Source organism: Melospiza georgiana, chromosome 6 (assembly GCF_028018845.1).
Source record: "Melospiza georgiana isolate bMelGeo1 chromosome 6, bMelGeo1.pri, whole genome shotgun sequence".
NCBI lineage: Eukaryota > Metazoa > Chordata > Aves > Passeriformes > Passerellidae > Melospiza > Melospiza georgiana.
Window position 1 is genome coordinate 41,388,084 of NC_080435.1, and position 20,673 is coordinate 41,408,756.

At 52.5% G+C, this 20,673-nt stretch overlaps 1 protein-coding gene across 2 annotated transcripts; it reads left to right on the forward strand.

The window, feature by feature from the left end:
• Positions 1-981: 981 nt before the first annotated feature.
• JDP2 (Jun dimerization protein 2) lies at positions 982-18,720 on the forward strand. Of its 2 annotated transcripts, XM_058025879.1 has the most exons (4): positions 982-1,040; positions 11,998-12,221; positions 16,713-16,817; positions 17,668-18,720. In XM_058025879.1, the coding sequence occupies exons 2-4, from the start codon at positions 12,021-12,023 to the stop codon at positions 17,851-17,853; spliced, it is 492 nt and encodes a 163-aa protein (XP_057881862.1). In that variant the 5' UTR covers positions 982-1,040; positions 11,998-12,020; the 3' UTR covers positions 17,854-18,720. The 2 variants fall into 2 exon arrangements, with proteins under 2 accessions (XP_057881862.1, XP_057881861.1); XM_058025878.1 differs by lacking the exon at positions 982-1,040 and having other exon boundaries at positions 11,030-12,221.
• Positions 18,721-20,673: the final 1,953 nt, after the last annotated feature.

Here is a 20,673-nt window from a genome sequence, read left to right on the forward strand (position 1 = left end):
TGCCTGTGCTTCAGGCAATGTCCCATCCTGATGTCCCATTGACGGTAAGAAAACAAAACAGCCGTGAAGAGGCGCCTTGAACCCCTCTGCTTCCTCCTGGTTACTCTTCAGGCCAGTCAAGGGAGTGGTGGAGCTGGGGCTGACAGCCCTGAGCCCTTGTATGAGGGAGCCAGTGTTGTGTGGGGCATGAGCCGGCCGGGCTGGGGGAGGGTGAGATGAGAAGGTTCTTGCCTCCCACGGGCCAGTGGAGTGACCGTGCAGCCCTGCCTGCCTCTGTGCCTTTGCTGCCCTGGGTGATGTGTGCTCGATGCTGAGGAGCACTGGATAGTCTCTCTGGTCCTTTGCCTCCTTTCTCGGGACTGAGGAGCGGAGGCTCTGCACAAATCAGGCTAGCTCGGGCACGGCTGCCCGGGACGGTGTCCAGGCGTGCGACCGAGGGAAGCAGAGAGTGTGCGGAGGGGCGCAATAGGAGCGCGGGGAAGACGCGCACCCGGGTCGGGCTGCGAGGTCCGGGGGCGCCGTGGTGCGGAGGGGTCAGGAGCTGCGGGAGCGTGCGGGGATGCCGGCTGCGAGGGCAGAGGGCGGCCGAGGGGTGGCGGGTGCGGAGTCCCGGGGTGCAGGACGCGGAGATGCCTGGCCGTGGGGTGCGGGATGCCGAGGTGCGGGATGTCGGGGTGCCCCGGCTGGTCCCACCCCTGCGCGGCGCTCCCCGCCCCGCGGCCCCGCTCCCCCGCCCTCCCTGACGTGTGGCGCTGGCAGCCCGGCCGGTTCCGCATTCCCGACCCCTCCCCGCAGCCCAGGGGCCGCTATATAACCGGGGCTGATGCAACCCACCCCGCCGCCTGCCACAGCCTGCGGGAGGCGCGCACCGGGGCGGCGGGCGGTGGCGGGCCGAGGCGCCCCGGCGGCGGCCGGCACCCACATCGGCACCCGGCGGGGCCCGGGGCAGCGGCGGAGGCGGCGGGGCTGAGCCTGCAGCCCGCGCCCGGCCCCTACGGCCGGGCCCCGCGGGCACCCCGGCAGCGCGGTCGCCCTGCACGGTGGGTACGGGCGCGGGCGGGGGACGCGCCGGGCGGGCCGGGACTGCGGCAGGGGCGGGCGGCGGCGCGGGGCTCCGCGGGGGTGGCGGACAGCGGGGGCTGGAGCGGGGGCGCCCGGCGGAGCATCCCGTGTCCCGCGGCACGGGCAGGGTGCCGCTGTCCGGGCGGTCGGGCGCACGGCGGAGATGCGGGGACACCCTGCGCGGGGGCGGGCACCGCCGCATGGGCGGCTCATGCCGGGCTGCTGCCCCCGCAACGCGCGGGGGCTGGAGGTGCCGGCTCGGGGCTGCTGCCGCACCGGGGGGCGGCGGGGGCGGCCTCCCCCGCTCCCAGGGCGCCGCTGCCTCCCTCCCTTCACCTGCCGGCCGGGCGCGCAGGTGAGGGGCGCGGGTCCCGGCGCTGCCGGCCCTGCTGTCGCCAGCCGTGTCTCCTGGCCGGGAGGCCCGGGGAAGGAAAGGGGCCCTGGAGGTGCCCCCGCCGCGCGGTCCCAAGTCCGCTTTAGCAGTCAGGCATGGAGTTGAATGGAAGTTGCATTCTTTTGCACGCTCTGCTCCAGGAGGCACTTTTCTTTTTTCCATGGAAGGGAAATAGGTTTGAGAGCAAATTGGGGGAAAGGGAGAAATACCAGGGGAGCGAGAGCCACATTATGTTTCCATTTTCCTTTAATGAAGGCCCTGTGGAGGTGTATTTGAAAACACAGGGTCTCCTATGCCTTCAAGGAGGGTGAGAACACTGTGCTGGCTGGTTCCAGGGCCATATGCAGCGTATGGTGGCCAATGAAACAGGGCCTGGCTCGTTCTCTTGCTTGTCTTGGCAGCCTGCTCCATGGCTTGCATTACCAGCCCTGGAACACAACCACTGCCAAACTGTGAGTGTGTGTGCGTGTGTGTGTGCTTGGACTCCAAGAGCTCAGCAGAAGCAAATGCTGCTGCAGCTCAAACCAGGATTTTTTAGCTAGTTTTAGGAAAACTTGCAAAAAAATCTGTGTCTGGAGGCTCTCTTGACAGAGCATGCCCTGGGAATTTGTTGCTAAAAGCTTGTGTGAGGGCATCTGTGAATGGCAGTCTTTGGAATTCAGATTCTTAGTATTAGTCCTAGTGATTTAAAAATGCAAAAACCTGCCCATCTAGGGGATGAGTGTGTGGGTGCAGGAGCTGCCATCCACATCATTACTGGATCATGCAGCAATTGGTTGCCCCTGGTGTCTGGGGAATTAACAAAATCTGCTGAATTACTGTACAGGTTATTGCCTCTGCTTCCTCATTGAGATGCCTACGGACGCTTTCCCTGCATCTTCACAGAGGTCCCTGTGCTACATTCTTTGCCAAGGAAGAGTACATACTCCCTCAGACCTCTTGCCTCCTCCTGCCCTGTCCATCTGAGCAGTATGTCCAACTGCTCAAGGAGCACTGAGCATCTGTTCTGTGGTCTCCTTCCCTGTGTTAGTGTTTGCTACTTCAGCTGCATTGCCTGGGCCAGGTTCTTGGCAGCATGCAGTGCCTTCAATGTGAAGCTGTAAGAGGCTCTTTTCACTGCAGTGGCTGTTCCTAGTGGGCCTGGCCCCAACAGCAAGGGAGGCAGAGCCATGGTGAGGCATGGGACCCCTTGCCAGCATGTGTGTGTGTCCTGCAGTGCCGTGCAGCAAGGAGGGGGCACTGCAAACCCGATGCCATCTGTCTTTGGCTGCATTTCTCAGTTGCTTGGACTGTCCAGAGTGTCAATCCAAACATTGCAGGCTATTTTAACATGCAGACAGAGAGCTGAAGGCACATATGGGCCTCTGAGCTGAGCAGTGCTGCTGCAAGCTAGCCAGAGCTGGTCTTTATATGGATTAGAGGTCTTTGTGGATGACCCTGGTATTTAAGGCATAATTTTGAGGAGTTTGTAGGGGGTGTGGGGGCTGTCATCTCTGAGGCTGTCCTTGGCCCCTGAGGGCAGAGCATTGTGCTGGAGCAGGATTGTCTTCTTGAAGGTTCTAGCCCTGACCACATGTGGTTATGGAAGGTCCTTGGTGGTTTCAACAAGTCGGTTGTTAGGCTGCAGCTCAGAGACTGAGGTTTTCTCAGACCAGGATATTCCTTCCTTCTGAAATCCCTTTGAGCTGCTTCAGGTACAAAAGGCTAACTTTTACCTTCCTGCTCTGCACTGCTGTCCAGTGGGTGGTGCAACCTCAAACAATTAATTGCAATCTTAATAATACTGTGATAATTAATGACCTTTTTTTGCAGTTATTGCACTAACTATGGCAGTAGGGGAGCCTTGCTGTGGTAGGTGCTGTACAAAACCCTGCTGTCACAGGTTGCTTGGAAGTCAATCGCTGCATTGCAGTGGTGGGAGCAGCTAAACTGGAGCTTTTTGCTGCCCTGTGAAGGTATGGAGGAAAATGCTCAGGGAGGAAGGGCTGTGAGCTGACTGCTTTGCTAATGGCAAATAGAGATTATTTCTAAGGCTGAGGACTGGAGAACCAGCAGCCCCCCTCCTCACAAAAGGGACAAGAAGTCAAAGCATTAGACAGGCAGGTGTGGAGGCCTAATGGTGAGACAAGGCAGCTGGACAAGGGCTGCAAAATGGCATTTCTGCCAAGGAGGTGCTGTCTGCTCTGGGCTGGCCCATGTGCACATGTAGGGAGCTCTGAGCTTCCCTGATGGAAAAGAGGAGGGAGGGCAGCAGGCCTCTTTGCATTCCTGTTTTTAGAAAGCTTCTCATAGCCCTCTGTCTGTCAATGACTCGGATGATCCTCCTGCCAGCTAGAAGTGCAGGACTGAGCCAGAATGTTCCCACTCATGAAGTAGGTTTAGAATTCCACCTCCTGAGGAACTGCTCTTCATAGCTCCTTCTTCTGTTCAGCGTTGTGGCCCCCCACTCACTCTGAACTAGGGGTGGGAGGTTACATGTATGGGTGTTCACAAGCCCTGCAACTCTTCACCACGTGGCGTTGCCTGTGGGAGGAAAGGAACAGCAGGAATGGCAGCTCAGAGTGTCTGTGGGAAGGGCACAGATGTCTTTGGACCTGCAATCCTAGAACTTGGTTGTAGGAGCTGTCTCTCCCTCCTGGGATGGAAATGGGGTGTGGGGGCACTACAGTGAGCAGTGAGGCACTGCAGTGTCCTGCATTCTGAGGTGGTGTTCTCCACCTCAGTGCTCTTGGTGGGCCATGCTGTGAGCATGCCTTTACCTGGCCTTTCAACAAGGGGGATTGCTGTGATGCCATAAAACAGTAAGTCATGTTAGGTGCTCAGTAGAGAGAGACATACACGTTTTCATCCCAATTGGTGTTGCTGCAGCTTTTCAGTATGCTCTAGGTGGTGGATTCCTTGGCATCAACAGGTTCAGCAACTGCATGAATGAATGCACCATGGCTGTTGTTAAAGTCCATGTTTGCCAGAGCTACTGCATGGGGACCTGAAAAGACTGGTTACCCCCAAAGGGCTTGTCTGCTGCTGTGTTCTGATGTTTGGCAAATAACTTTGATCACTGTGGTGCTTGGCACTGGCCCTGCAAGTTTCTGCTTTTAACAGTGCAGAGCAGAAGCAGCTAGCCAGAAGGTATGACTGTAAGGTGCTACTCAAAATTGAATACATCTAGAGCAGATAGAATTGTGTGGCAATGGGAGTGTCTCATGTTTTAGATAGCAGAAGAAAGCTCTAATTGCATGGGAAGGTACTTGTGGCACTGGGAATATGGGGTAGTGTCTTTCTGCCTTCATCTGTTCCCACTGGGGCCTGAACCTTGAAGTGGAAGAAGAGTCTTTAGGCTTCAGACCATCAGCACTCTGCAGTCTTCTCAGAAGAATCCAGATGGAAAAAAGCAAGTGGCTCAGAGCTTCAGAGAAAGAGTAGTAGCTAACTGCCCTGTCTTTGTTTAGGAAGTTACATTCTTGGTTCATGAGAAGTTGGGTATGTCAGGAAAGGGCTTTCCTATAAATCATCCTTCTGCTCACAGAAGGAACTAGATAGATTCAATGTATGATATACAGACTGAGGTAGCTTGATACCCAGGAGCTAAAAAAAAGTTTCAAAATGGCAGCAAAGCAGAGTAGAATCTAAGGAACTATATGCTGGCAGTGCTGCTTCTGATCTCCAGATCAGAATTATTGTTCCCTGTTGGCCAGGAGCAGATGAAAGGCCAGTTACTGTGACTCGGGTGCCCCAAGACAGCACACACAAATGGCAATGTCGTGCTAGGTGCTAACACACTGATGAAGAGTTCAAAGATTGCTTGTGTGGGGCTCACAGACTCCAGCAGTGCTCTGATGCGTGGCAGCTGACAAGTAATGGCAGGCACCCAGGCTGAGCCTGCTGAGAGAATAGCAGGCAGGCACGGCCTTTATTCTGCAGGCAGCATGGAGAAGGACTGGTAGGACAGACTATGCCCTAGTGCAGTGCTTAACATGGGCAAAAGAGAAACATGCTGGCAGGTACAGAGTGTCAGAATCTGCTGGCTGGCAATATTAGATGCTAGACTGGCTCTCTGAGCATCAGAGGAGCACTTGGATCAACCATTATAAATGTCAGCACATGTGAAATAGCTTATGTTGGAAGAAACTGTGATTGTATTATAGACAGCAAAACTGATAATAAGGCTGCAAATAGCCCTCACTCTCACCGAGGAAGCTGACACCAGAGATAAGGCAGTAATGGCAAGTTAAATTGAAGTGTGACAGTCAGAGCCTGCTTTGGGATGTCATGGTCATCTCTGCAGGATGATGCTCATGGTACAACAGTAGCAGCTGCATTTGGTTTTTAAAGAAACTAACAACACCTCTGGATGCATAGGATGATGGATACAAACGGAGGCAGTCTATGTGCAGGGAATTGAATGCATGATTTCAACACAGGTAGGCATTCCTGTGCCAGTTTTAGTCTGGGTAAGAATAGCAGTGAAGAGGTGGCAGGAGGGGTGTGAATACAGGCTAGCAAGTGGAGCACAAGCCCCTGGGTTATACAAATTATGCCTCCACATGTTAGATTTATGCTGTAACTGCTGTGCAAACATCAGCTGCTTAAAAAAAAACAACAAACACAAACCCAAACAAAGAGTCCCCTGAAAAAGCAGCAACCAAATCAGTATAGGAAGAGGAAAAACCCAACCCATCTGAAAAAAACAAAAACCAAGAACATGAAGATTAGAACTGCAGGAGAAAGAATAGAAAGGTATGTGGGGGCAGGGTCACTGAGGAAGCTGAGCAACTGTATGGGACAGAAACAACTTGGTAAAGCTTCTTCCCTCTAGGCTGTGGTTTCCAGAAGATAACAGACTCTGGCAGTAGGAGAAAAACTAAGAGTAATGGGTGCTGCCTTCAAGAAATAGTAAATCAACAATGTCACAGACTGCTGACCATAGGGACATAATTGGGGAACAAAGCATGCAAACACTTGAAACTGGTGGGAAGGATGCAGCAAAACCAAGGTGATCAAAGAAAGCTGTACTGCTGTCAGCTTTTTGAGTATGAGACTGCTGATAAAATAACTGAGTTTGATTGAAGCCACAGGAAGAACAATGCCAAAGCAAGGATGCAAAAGTTGCTGCAATTATCAGGAGGGTTTACAGACATTTCGGCAAGAGGTCGAGTCTTGTGTTACAGCATTTTAACCAGAATAAGGGAGTGTAGAGGCAAAGCTAAGGAAATAAAAACGAATTTTGACCTGTCAAATCATGTGATGACCAGATTTTTGCTGCAAAGATGGTTGCTGAACAGAGCAACGAATGGTATAAGGTACTCATCATTGAACTGAAGTTGTAAGAAAGCCTTCTCTGTCTCCTAATTCCATCTGGAGCACCTTGATGTCATGGCACTAAATGATGAATAGTGTTGGTGCAGAAGGCAGAGTAATGGTGAATGTAAACTCAAGAAGCTGGTGTCATGCTGATCCAATGGTCTTGTGCAAGACTGCACATTCTCTTTCCCCTTGATGTGCTGCTATTGGCTTCATTATGTGCAAAAGCATTGCTGATAAAATGCATACAAAGGAATTGTGTGGTTCAATGTAGGACACCAGAAAGCTGGGTTGTACTGAAGACATGACATTTCCAAGCTCATGTAAGGAGATGTTGAAAGATCACCTGGCATTGAGGGAAAAAGGCTGTGTTATTTATCAGTTCTGAAAAGAAAAAAATATAATAGGAATCCCATCTGAAGCACTGTGTTAGAAAGTGAATGAATACAGAGGTGAGTTGGTTCATGTGCCTTAGAAATAGCAAATGCTGCAAGGGAATATCCAGAAACTAATTAAAATTGGCACCAGCTGTATTCACCCCATCCAGCCAGATGTGGCTGTTGAAGAGCTGCAACTTAAAGGTCAAACTCAGATCCTGAACTTTAAGGTTCTGCCCTTCCATGTGAACATGGTACCAGTATGCTGGAGCTATGGGTAGGCATGTCCATGTCAGCCAGGATAACAGCTTTGGGAGGAAGACTGAAGTATTAAATAGAATTCCATACTCTGGCTTTTTCACATGATCAAAGTACAACTTACCTCTGTCACTCACCAGAAAAGAATGGGAAAGTATCTGGGACCTGGGGTGAAAAGAAAGTTGTGCTTACATTAGGAAGAAGCAAAGGAATGGAACAAACTTGGAGTTTGTTTGAGTCCTTCCAATCAGCAGGAGTGACAGTGCCTGGGGCTGAGGGCCCTCAGGAACTGGGGAGATGATCTGTTACTGCACCCTGCTCTGCAGAGAGGGATGGCACCTCTCCTCATTCCTTTTTATTTACATGGTTATAGCCCTGCTGGGAATGGTGTTACATTCTTCTCCAAGGCCTAACTCAGCTTGACTCTTAGCAGTTCTCAATGTGCTCCTGAGCTTTCTGGCCCCTGAGCAAGCTCTCACCTGTAGAAGACACTTTCCTCCCTTTCTGTCTAGTTCTCAGCTCATCTTAATATGCAGGTTTATGGTTATTCAGAAGGCTTCTGGCACTTTGGTTTGATGAGCTTAAAATTTAGTTTACACTGATGCAGGTGTGATGTGGGCTTTGCCACTGCAGTCCCTGGATCCAGGATAAATTTTTAGAGCATATTGGATACTGGGCCAGCCCCTTCAGTCTGACCTGTGTTGTGTGTTACACTGGTACAGAGGCTATTTCAAGGCATATCAAGCTACCAGATCAAAGGTGCAGAAGGAGAAGATGTGCTGGAAAAAACAGTGTTTTCTCAAATCCTTAGCCACTTGTCTCCAGGGACCTGCCCCAGGCTCAGGAGTGCATGGGGAGGGTGCTGAGTGGTCAGATTGGCCCACAGTCTGAAGCATGGATTTCTCCTTGTTCCTTATTTCATACATTGCAGTAACCCCATATTCAGTCTGCCTGAGGACCTGGACTGTCTAACCTGGGTGCTGTCAACTGCATGTCATGATGGAAGAAAATGAAGCACAGCATGGCCAGCCAGTCAAGGGAGGGGATTGTCCTGCTCTGCTCCACACATGTGTGGCCTCACCTTGAATGCTGTGAGCAGTTTTGGGCACCACAATAGAGAAAAGAGATGAAGCCATGAGAGGGCATCCAAAGGAGGGCCACGAGGATGGTGAAGGGCCTGGAGGGGAAACGGTGAGAGGAGGAGTGGCTGAGGGCACTGGGTCTGTTCAGTCTGCAGAAGAAGAGACTGAGGGGAGACCTCACTGCAGTCTACAACTTCCTTGTGAGGGGAAGAGCAGGGGCAGGTACTCTTGTGACAGAACTCGAGGAAATGGCATGAAGCTGAGGCAGGGGAGGTTTACGTTGGATATCAGAAAAAGGGTTTTCGTCCAGAGGGTGGTTGGGTGCTAGAACAGGTTCCCCAAGGAAGAGGTCACAGAACCAAGCCTAACAGCGTTCAGTAAGTGTCTGGACAGCAGTCTAAGGCACATGGTGTGACTCTTGGGCTATCCTGTGCAGTGTCAGGATCTGGACTCGATGATCTAGGTCCCTCCAACTCAGCATATTCTGTCATTTTATGAATAAATTAAAACCAAGTCCCCCAAGTCCAGAATGGATTTTCATGTCCAGGGCTGGGTTCAAGTCAATTCTCGTGCTGAAGCCTGTGAAAGGGTGGGTCAGGGCCCCAAATCAGTCTGTGAGAGACTTCAAATGGATGCTCATATACTTTTGCTATTGATTATTTTTCTATTTTATTTTTTTAATTTTGACATAAGCTGTTCAAGCTGGGGATGGACATCTGTGGGGTTGCTGGCTTGGGCTGTGCTGCTGTTGGCAGGTGTCTTCCCCAGTGCCACAGCATGTCACCTGGGTGGCAGCATCAGGGAAATGGCCAGCTCTGCAGTGTATGCAGCTATCCCAAAATGGTTGACTGGATTTAACCCCATACAGCTCTGTCTTGTGGCAGGGGCTCCTGGGAAGAACCTCTGGATTCACCTCCCCTTTGTCATCCACCTCACTGACCTGGTGCCTTCCTGCTGGAGAGGGATGATCTCTGAGGAAGGTGGCAGGGATTTAGCCACACTCCCTAAATACCTTGTGTTTTCCTGTCTGGAGTGCAGCCTAAGGGTGTGTTGGTACTTATTTCTGGAGCAGTGGAGCATCTCAGCCATGTGTAGGCCTGAAAGGAAAGGGGAGGGAGGTAGCCTGCAGCTTCAGAACCCAGCTGCATTGGGCTTCTCCAGGCACTTTACAAGATGTTGGTGCAGATTCCAGTACAAGATTCTACTGCAGATGTGGAGTTGCATTTTTCTAGTTCAGAGATCTCTGTGGAAGAATTAATACTTTGCATCAGCTTAGGTCCTTGAAGTCTCAAGGAGTTGACTTGTAGTCTTATTTGAAATCAAGTATCATTATCAAGTATTTTTTCTTTCTTTTCTGTCCCCAAATGGGCAGGAGTCTGTTTCATCAGAGAGTATCTCTTCTCTTGGGAAATTACTTGTCTGTCTTTCCTGTCTTCTCTTCAGCCTTTAATGACCTTATGCAGATCACCTCCTCCCTGCCCAGCTTCCTCTCCCCACAGCAGTGCTCCCAGCATTGCTGAACACTGCCTTGCTCTCCCCTTTCTGTCTCCTAAAGGATGACTGGAGCAGAGGGCTTGATTCCTCTTTATGGTTTCTGTCTTGCTGCATCTGCTTTCCCTGCTCTTTCCCAAGTCTTGGTCACAGCTGAGCAAACCCTGCCAGGGGACATCTCATGCTGACACCTGGACCTCTTCATTGGCAGATTAGACTGTTTGACAGCTCACAGCTCATTGCAGGTTGTAGGCACTCTCTGCTGCAAATCATTCTGTCTGTCACACCCATACAGCTTGCACAGCACCCGTGCTGGATGCTGTGGAGCTTGCATTAGCTCTCTGCCCTTGACTAGCCTCTATGCTTGTTTTTCCTTTCCTTCTGCTGCTTATCTCTGGTTCCTTCACATTAACAAATATATTAAATAATCTCATGGGAAAAGGGATGTGCCAGTGCCAAGAAATCCTTAACTTCTGTGTTTGTCATGATTAACCCTGTTCACCCTGCATCCACTGAGGCCACCTGAGCAGGGCAGTTGGACCAGGCAATCTTCAGAGATCCCTCCCAGCCTCAGCTGTTCTGTGATTCTGTGATCCAGCAGTTCTATCTCACATGCAGCTTCACTCAAGTCTTCAGCCTGGAACTGGCATAGATTTGTCACCTCAGGATGGCAAATGCTGAGCAGCTGTGGCAGCTGTTTGGCTACTTGTGTGTGTGTGTGAGTCTGCATGGCTCCACTGTCTGGGCCAAAAGTCTGTATCTCCTGTTACCTGGTCCCTCAGCAGATGAGAGTGGGTGCTTTGGAAAGAGCAGGGCAAGTGCCTGTTATCCCTCATTTAATGCTCCTCCTTTCTCTGACACTTGGTGCTGTGAGAGCCTCCATGAGTTTCCCCAGCTGTTTGTTGAATCCTGCCTTCTAACTGGCTCTTGTGGTTGCAGGAAGCTGCACACTGGGGTTTTGTGTCCACTCCTTTAGTCTGCTTCTCTCTTGACATTGCTGGTCCTTTTCCCTGCTGTGTTGGTGCCTCCTGCTCAGGGGCAGAATGGGGTGGGTGCCTGTAGGCTCCTACAGTGCGCTGGGACTTCTCTGGATGGGCAGAGCAAGGAGAGCAGTGCACACACACTGGGACATGTGGTTGAGAAGAGGGGCAAATGGCAGCTGTGTGGACAGCAGTGAATGTTGTAAGTAGGTAACTTGTGAGTGTCCCAGGCCAGTTACACAGCAGGCATGTACCTGCATTGCAGCCAACAACCATCTGCTCCAATGGCTTTTGGACTGATGTAGCAGCTCCAGCTCTATGGACTTCCCATTTTAGGTTTAATTTTATTATATCTTTGCTGCTTGTTCTTAATAGTTACTGATAACTCCCTTTCACCTCCCTAAAAGCGACTTGCTGAAGTTTGCCTTGATCCTATTCTCACTTTTTTTCTTTCATGATAGAAGAGGACTTTGGAACCTTGCACCATTTCCCTTCCCCTCCAGCCTTTGTTTCCTCATGTCTGTGCTGAGAGATGTTTGTACAGTGGTGGGTACTTTTTCTTGCAGTTTTATCTGTGGTCTTTGTGTGCTGTGTTCCAGCCCTGACCAGTGGCTGAGCCTGCCCGGAGGGAATCCAGCCTAGGGCATATTATGGGCCTATTTGTGCCATTTTCTTCTTGTACTAATAATCCACACATTCATTCATCAAAATTCAGCTAAAAGCAAACCTTGATCCGCTGTTCTCCAGAGAAATGTGTCCATGGGATCACATCACTGTCATTGCAGCCAGCTCCTGTTTTTCTGGTGCTTTGCCTCTTAGGTGTCTTCCCTTCCTGATCTACACCCCAGCAGCCTATTCTTCTGGGCAGGATTCATATATTTTGTTTTCTATAATACAGATTCTGTTTATTCTCTGCCTTTGCCCTTCCTGGGGGAGAATGTCTGCCTTGATTCCTACCCCTGTAGGTGACGGGACTGTAGGGTGAGCTGGTCCTGTGCTGTGTCACGAGGCCCTGTCACTGGTTGTAATGGGATGTGTCTGTGCCCCTGCAGCCCAGGAAGCCGTGTCCCCTGCTATGATGCCAGGGCAGATCCCTGACCCGTCGCTGACGGCCGGAGCGCTGCCTGGGCTGGGCCCGCTGACGGGGCTGCCGGGCGCGGCCCTGACCGCTGAGGAGCTCAAGTGCGCCGACATCCGCAACATCGGCGCCATGATCTCGCCGCTCCAGTTCCTGGAGGTGAAGCTTGGCAAGAGACCCCAGCCTGTCAAAAGTGAGGTGAGTATTGGGGGCTGCTGGCTGCAGGTGGCCCTGCAGGGCTGGTGTCTGCGTTTGCCTGGGTTTCCCTCCTGCCTGTGCCTGGCTGTGCTAGCAGTGGCCAGCAGTGTGTTTTATAAGCTCCCTGTTTGGTGATGTGCATGATGTGCATGCATGTTGGCAGCTGCTCCACTAGCTGCCTCTTCTCCCTGCCTGATTTCCTGTCCCTGGCAGTGGTGGCCTCAGCATCCCAGACCTGGTCCAGTGCAGCAATTGGCAGCCATCTGAACTCAAACCCTGCATGTGGAGTGGGGTCTGCTGCAGCCAACATGTCCCTAGGTTGGGACATGCGCCCAGAGTAGAAGTCACACAGCCTGTCACCCGTGTCAACAAGCCCTTGGTGCTTCTGGCATTGGTGTTGCCTTTCCAATGGGAATGGGGTGTGTGGAGCAGTGGCTTAGCCTGTGCTGCAGGTGCTGCTGGCTTAGAGCTGCCCCAGCCCCATTGCTTGGGGTGGGCCCTGGCTTCACCTCGAATTTCCTAGGGTGGGGAAGGTGGGTGGTTTCTGCTTGGTACCACAGGCTGCCATGTCAGAACCAGGCTGAAGGGACTAGGGAGATGCTTGGATAGTGTTTTCCTTATGTCCCCTGTGTTGGTTGTCCACTCTTTGAGTCTGGCTGAGCTGGTGGTGAGTGTTTGCACCTCCCACATCTTGCAGATGGAGCTGGGAATGCACCGTTCCAGAGGTCCCACGGTGGTGAGGGTGCTGGCTGCTGTTAGAAGGTCCAGTGAACAGCCTTCTGAACAGAGCATTTGCTCTGGGAGAGGTTACCTCAGATGATGCCATATGAGGATGGGGTGATGTGTGTTCTCTGGCAGCGTGAGCAAGGAGGTGCTGGAAGATGTGAAAAGCTGCCTGTGATGAGCTGTGGGCTGAAAGGAGTAAAATAGGAGTTCCAGGGGGCAACTGCTTTCCAAATGGTGTTGACACTTGATTTAGCCCAATTTTTTAGCAGAAGCTCAGCAGCAGCACCTGTGCAGAGCATCCCTGTTCTTTTCCCCCAGCCATTTGAGGTGGACTCCTGTGGGTAGAGCTGGTATGATGTAGCTCATCTGAGCACCACAGGAGCTCTGTGCCCAAGAGAGTGTCCAGTCAGCTTGTGCAGCCTGGAGGTTGCCTGGGAAGGACTGGACAGCTCTGCAGTGGGAAGAGCTGAGGCTGGGGTTCTCTGGGAGGCCCTTGTAAGGCCCTGGGCATGCTGATGGCTTTTGTTCCTCTATGGGCAAAGCAGTCACGGATTTGCAGCTGAAGCCAAATTCTCTTCCAAGCTCTTGGCCTGGTTGTTAATGCAACAAATGGTCTGCAGTGCCTGCCTTGCTTCATAGGTAGGGGAAGACAGAGGGTGACTCTGTGGCTATGCTGTCTTTCCAGACCCAGCTCCTTTCCTTTAGACACCTCTGAGCTGGCTCTGCAACCGCTGCTTTTGCTTTTTGTAGCATGGGTATGTGATGTCACTGGCATCTGTGTGACAGGGACAGGGCAGTTCTGCCCCACAGCAGGTACTGGAATTGCTGAGTGTCCTCTGAACCAGCTGTTGAGGCAGCATGTGGAGGAAAGCTAAGAGAAAACCCACTGCCAGCCCTTGCTCAGCTACCTTCCATGCAGCTGGTTCCTCCCCTGCATGGCCCATAAAGCTGAGGAGTTGAAGGCAGCAAATGGAGCTGCCCTTGGCAAGGCTTTGCAGCAAAAGCCTGAGGGAGCTGTAGCAGTAGCTGCTTATCCCATGAGTAGCCAAGAAGCTGCCCACGCACGGTTTTGCAATGCAGCCTGCAGCTGCTTTCCTCCTGCAGGGTGCTGGAGCCCAGGAATGCTGGGTGCTGGTGTGCCACTCTGTGGTGCATGGCAGGACAGGCTGCCTGCCATGAGCCTGGCCAAGGCAGCTCTCTCTGCCCTGCTGGGGGCACCAGCATCTCCTGGCACTGGGGTCTGTGTGCCTGGGGACACACACAAAACCCATCCAGTGTGTGTTGGGGGCCAGCTTCTCTGCAGGGTGATGGACAGCCCCAGTGGGTAAGCTGCTCTCCTCTTGGACAGGTGTACACAGATGCTGCTGGGCTCCTCCACCACTGAATGCAACCTGGGGTGCTCCTCTGGGACTGAGCCCTGCCCCTCAGGCAGATGATCCATCCCCTCAGGCTCTGAGGCTGCTGACTGAAGCAGTTCAGGAGGCATCCTCACAGGGACTTCTACCCACAGGGACCATGCCCTGGAGATCAACTGCTGGGATGTGCTGTTGAGTGACACATCATCACTGTCCCATGTGCCTCAGAATAATGTCCTAACCCTCAGCACTAGGGCCGTGTCACCTTTTTGAACAAATCAAGCAGAAGCAGATGGCGAAAACCTGCCGTCTGGGTCTGGAAAAGAGAACTTCTCTGCACTGAGAATTTGTGGATTCTTCATGCCTGGAAGTGTTCAAGACTGGGCTGGATGGGGCTTTTAGCAACTGCTGTACTGGAAAGTGTCCCTGCCTGTGGCAGGGGGGTTGACACTAGGTGATCTTTAAGATCTCGTCCAAACCTTTCTATTTTCTATGAAGCTACAGGAGCTGTGCTCAAAAAGCAGAGCCTAGGGTTCAAACTTCTTCTGTCTGTGTTGAGCCACCTTCCTTGGGCATCTGTATTCCATCTAAGGACACAGACCTTTAGTGGGCCCTCTGTGGGGTGGAGGCAGGGTCAGAGACAGGTCATTTATTCTGTAATTCTTGTTGAATGGACCAAGAGGGCATGGAAATGTCAGGCAGTTTCCAGGGCTGGTGCAGTTGCTGGTTGCTCTTCCAGTTGCTGTTAGGCCCCAAGATGTACTTCTGACGCCAAGTTTGGGGGTGTTTTTTGAGCTTTGGAACTGTGGGCACAAGAGACCTCTGTGTCACCCTCCTAGTAATCCTGGAACTAACAGACCAGGAAGCTGTCTTAGGGGTAGATGAGTAGTTGGTAAATGTGCAGAGGGGAATTGCATCTACCCTGATGTCCACCTCCTCTTCATTTCTGTCAGGAACTTTTGTAAGACCCGGCAGTGGAATGTAGAGTTAGTGCCTTCCAGATTACTCCTGCTAACCTGTCACATCTAATTTATGTGGGTGCAGTGTGAGCTGTCCATTTCTGACTGGACTTGGGGGTATCAGTGCAGTTCCCATTGCAGCTCTCTCAAGTGTGGTACATTGGTGCCCCAGGACACTACGTGGCAGCCTGGCATTATGGAAGTCTGTGCATAGCTTGTGCTGGCTTTGCTTAATATTCTCACCCCAGCTGAAATAGCAACTGTGGTATAGTGCTTGCAAAGCAAGGTAGAAAAGATGCAAAACTGTTAGTGCTGTAAAGCTCAGACATTGCCTTCTACAGCGTGCTGTGTGCTGTGTATTGGACATGCAGCTTGCTTAAGCCACCCCTTCACCCTGCCTCTGCTGAGCCCACATTTCGTCCAGTCCTTGTTTGTGCATCACGCTGGGATGTTTGGATTAGTGGGTTTTGGAGTTGGTGACTGTTAGCAGTGTGCACAGTCTGCTGTGGAGGATGGCCCCTGCAGCCTTCATTGCCATCAGGCATTGCTGGTGTGTCTGCATGTGGGGTGTTCCTGTGGTATCATCGATAGGATTGAGGCAGTTCAGTCTGACACCTCAAATTTCAGAGACCCAGGACAAATGTGGATGAAGGCACTGGGGACCTTTTCTTCTCTATCCATGCTGCAAAGTATAACCTGACTTTGCAGGGCTTTCCAGCACTCAGATTTTTCTTGAAGGAGCTAGTTTGGGTTCCTGGATGTAGGCATGCCATAGGCCATTTACACAGGCTTTGCAGCATATATCAGTAAATACTTTGATTATGGTTTTCTGACTCCTAGGGCCTATTGGCTTGGCCTGTGTGGTTTGAGTCAAAGAGCACAGAGAACTGAGTCATGGCAAACAGTGCAGGTACTGCTGTGTCCTGCCCCCTCACAGGGAATGCAGGACCTGTCCCCACCTTACTGTGCTGGCCCTGTGACTCAGACAGTCCCAGATACTGGAATGGGGCAGGCCTAGCTGGAGTATGTTCTGGGTTTTTCTGCCTCTTGTCCTTGGCTGTGTGTGCGATGCTTTCAATGTCTGCTCTCAGAGCTGTGCCTGTAGATGTCTGTGTGACAAACCACCCTTGTAGAAACAAGGAGGGAGCTCTATTCTCTGTCTCTTCCCTCTCTCAGGGAGGGAGAAGCCCTGTGAAGGGCTGTCTGTCCCCTACCAGCCACGTCCTCAGCTGTGGGTGCAGGTGTCCCTCTCTGTGTTCCCACAAAGTGGAGGTGGAGGCTGTAGCAGCAGCATACCTGGTTCCATGAGGATTGAGTCATGTTGCTGGTGGCCCCTGACCAGGTGGCTGCCCATTGCCCTGCCATGGCTGGGGCTGCCACGTGCTCACCCCTGCCTCCTGCCCCAGCCCACATCTGCTGACTCTGATCTGGGTTTCTCTGTCTTGTTATAGCTGGATGAGGAAGAAGAGAGGAGGAAAAGGCGCCGGGAGAAAAACAAAGTAGCGGCAGCGCGATGTCGTAACAAGAAGAAGGAGAGGACGGAGTTCCTGCAGCGGGTGGGTGCCCCAGTCTGTCCCAGGGCACAGCAGGGACCTCCCTAGAACAGTGCTCCAGCTGCAGGAAGCATTGCCTCCTGAGCTTCCCCTCTGCCACCCCTTGCTCCAGTGCCTTTATCAGGGAAAATACAAAATACAGCCCCTGCTTTTGGTGAGGCTGTGAAGGTTGTGGCCATGTACGTGCCCAGGCAGAGCTTACCCCTCGTACCAGGGCTGGAGAGGGCTGGGGGGTGGCTCTGGGCTTGTGGTGAGAGAGGAATAATAATGTCTCTGCCTCAGTGCTGCAGCAGGAACACTCATATGAGTGTGGCACAGGACAGGGCCTGGCAGTGTGCTGGCCCCTTGACCGAAGTCCTAAAGATTTTCCCACTCAGAGGCCAGATGCCCACTCCACCTCTAGCCCCAGGGCAGAAAAACTGTCACAGCACCTTGCTGTTTTTCTGCAAACAGTGGTGAGACACAGGCAGATGACACAACTTGGAAGGAGTCATTTCACAAGGGAAGATGCTTACAGATGGGCTGGGTGAAAACTTAAGCATGGGTTTGTCCCCAAACACCTAACCAGAGCACAGACAGCAGCCGGGCACAGGTTTTGCTGGGGGGCGGCACAGACCTGCCCCAGGTGGTGGCTGTGTGTTCCTGTGTGATGGCACAAAATGCCAAGCACGAGGCAGCAGGGCTGGGGATGAACTGCCTGGAGGGATGTGATGCCTTGGCAGGTCTTCAGCCTGCTCCCCTGCTGCAGGGGCTGAGGGACAGCACCGAGCAGAGGTGGCATGTTGGCCAAATTGTTTCTTGTGTCTTGTCCTGCTAGATAAAGTCACATGCGGTTGTGTTCCTGTCCTGCTAGGAGTCTGAGCGTCTAGAGCTCATGAATGCTGAGCTGAAGGCCCAGATAGAAGAGCTGAAACAGGAGAGGCAGCAGCTCATCCTGATGCTGAACCGGCACCGTCCCACCTGCATTGTGCGGACAGACAGCATCAAGACGCCCGAGAGCGAAGCCAACCCACTGCTGGAGCAGCTAGAGAAGAAGTGAAGGTGGCACAGGGCCACGAGGAGGAGACAGTGGCACAGGGTCTTCCAGGGTCTCTAATGTATGTACTGTATGAAGAACTGTGCACCCAGGCCTGGTGCAGCCAGGACCCAGTGGGCTTCCTTGGGAACTATGGACCAAACATGGGAACAGAGAAGATCAGGAACCTGCCAACCATGTACTCTGAGGCTGAACCTGGGAGCAGGGCTGGTGATGCCAGTGAGGGCAGCCTCCCTGTGATACATCATCACAGCCCTTCGCCCTGCTCTCAGCCCTGGGACCCACAAAGCCACAGCGTGTCCTGCAAGGAGCAGGCAGCCCGTGGGTAGCAGGGGCTGCGGGCTGAGGAGTGGCAGCTGGGCAGTGCCCACCAGCGCCCTGCCCAGAGGCTGCTGCTGCTCCTGGCATGCTCCAGAGGGAAACCCAAACCCAAGAACCACAAACACTTGATGCAGCCCCATCTGGTGGGCAGGCCTGTCGGGGCTCGGTGGCGCAGGCGCCCCCCACAAGCACACTCAGTATAATGTTTACAGCCCAGCTGTCCGTGTCGGCCGTGCTTTTGAATGCACATTTTTACACTTTTTTAAAGTATTTTTTACAAAGTTTTTATACAGTGATCTCTATATGGATTTATATAATCACTAGATGTGATCCCATAGAAATGTATGTTACAATGGTCTGTTTGTTACAAACACATATGCCACAGTTATCTCCATTGTGTTACTTGTCTGGTAGCATCCAGCTCCTTTCCTGGCATGCTGGGAAGGGGGTGCAAGCTGCCCTCTGCAGTGGTGTTGCTGCCCTCTCCATCCATGTATGTCCTTCATAATACTCAGTTCTGTATCTCTCAGTAAATGTTACCTTTGCGTACGCTGTCCTCCTGTGGCTCTGTTTGGCTCAGCACTGCTGCAGCAGTGGGTTCCTGGCTGAGTGGCACAGTGGAGCAGATCCCAGAGCTCTTGTGATGATTGTGTTAGCAGCTGTGGGCCAGGAGAATTCACCCTAGAAGGCTGGCAACCTTGGAGGCAGCTCTGACTATTGTCAAGCAAGAAGTGGCTCAGTGCTGCACCAAAGAGGGTAGGTAGGCATGGCTTGCCACTTGGAAAGGTGGAGGGAGACCATGTCATCCTTAACTGGTCCTTTGTGTTTCAGTCCCAAATACAGCAGTTTGAACTCATTTCAGGGATGAGAAAGAGACAGGGGAGCTGTCACGATGTCCTTGTGCTGGTGTTCCCTTTATGTGCCTTTGTGCTTCCTTCTGCTTCCTTCCTTCTGAAGATTGGCTCCTGACAGCAGCTGAGGAATGGGTCAGATCTTTGCCATGAACTCCACAGTCTGGGAGTTCATGGCAAAGATCTGACCCATTCCTCAGCTGCTGTCAGGAGCCAATCTTCGTTCTTTGAAAAATGTGATACCTCTGCCTTTCATTAAGCTCTGCTGAAAAGATGGGCCTCCTTGTCTTTTCTCTTTATTTCCCTCTGCAAAGTGTACATGGTAATAATTTCCCTCTTTGGTGGTCAGGGAGCTCCTTGCGGGTACCAGATGATCCAGGCATCTTGTCCACAGGCATCTCGTACTTTTTGCTCACCTGGATAGCCTGTGTGCTCATCTCCACTCCACTGGCAGTGCCGTGGGTGCAGGTGATGGCCTTTCTCTGATGAATAGCCACATTGCAGTAAAAATTTCTTCTATGGAAACAGCTGGCTTGGAAGAGAAATAAAAGGTGCCCTTTGAAACCCAGCATGCTAGAAGCAGCAAGCAAAGGTAGCAGCAGAAGAGTGATGTATTTACATCAGTTTAATGCTCAGCTATTCCAGCCAAGGCTTGGGCAGGAACTGAATCCTAGCAAGGCCCAGGGTTGGAATGAGATTATCTTTAAGGTCCTTCCTAACCCAGTCCACTCCCTGATTCTGCCACCCGAACAACCTTCTGCTTTATTGCAGTCAGTACCAAGGCGTTTGACACTCAAAGTTTAGGGCATTTATTTTTCAGGTAACTTGTTTGGGCTGTAAAACAATAAAGTTAAAGCAGAGGGTTTGGGCCTCTTCCCCTATGTGCCACAGCCTGTGACTATTGAACGGAAAAGGTTCAATCTCTGTGCAGTTCAAAGTTCCATCTCTGTATACTGCAAACCCCTCCTGGTTCCTGTAGGAGACAGGCTATTTGATGGTCTTTTCTCTGGTAGCATCTGTCCTCTCAAAACCCAGCTCCCACCTTCTCAGAATTAAAAATTTTTCTATGGGACAGATGGTCCACTGGACAGGCTTGTGCATTATGGTGACATCTCCTGGGCACGGGCAGGAGCAGAGGGCACGTGCCAGGCACAGCCTGTGTTGCCATGTGCCAGAACACGCTCCCAACCTAAAATGCAATGGTTCTACCTGTGGCAGTGTCGTTGCACTTGGATCCGCTTCACGCACGGACTGGTCGTGTGGATTTGCTTGGAGAAGTCAACTGACACTTTTCAAAGGCCAGGAAGCCCCCTCCTGGCCATCCCACACAGCCCACCCTGTCTCAGGTGCACTGTGGACCGCTACTGGAGCGGAGCTGAAGGGATCTCGTTCTTCTGGGACGGGGCTTGGTGCCGGTAGCCTGGGAGCTGTGGGGCTGTTGTCAGCCGCACGCCCTGGGTCCGGCCAGCCGTGGGGCTGCATCCCTCGTTCTGCGGGGCGCACGCACGGATCCCTCCCGCGGGTAGCTGGAGCTGGCTGGAGAGCCGCAGTTGGCTCTGAAACGCAGAGAGCCCTGAGGACGGCCGTGGCTGCCGGCGCACAGCTCCAGCCCGAGGCTCTCCCGTGCCCGCTCAAACCGCACACGAGGAGT

Bases quoted from the DNA above. Each gene is read 5' to 3' on its own strand.
- JDP2 (XM_058025878.1), top strand. From the start codon at position 11,973: ATGGGATGTGTCTGTGCCCCTGCAGCCCAGGAAGCCGTGTCCCCTGCT. The intron at 12,222-16,712 runs GTGAGTATTGGG...GTCTTGTTATAG, and splicing joins CCCAGCCTGTCAAAAGTGAG to CTGGATGAGGAAGAAGAGAG. The intron at 16,818-17,667 runs GTGGGTGCCCCA...CTGTCCTGCTAG, and splicing joins GGACGGAGTTCCTGCAGCGG to GAGTCTGAGCGTCTAGAGCT.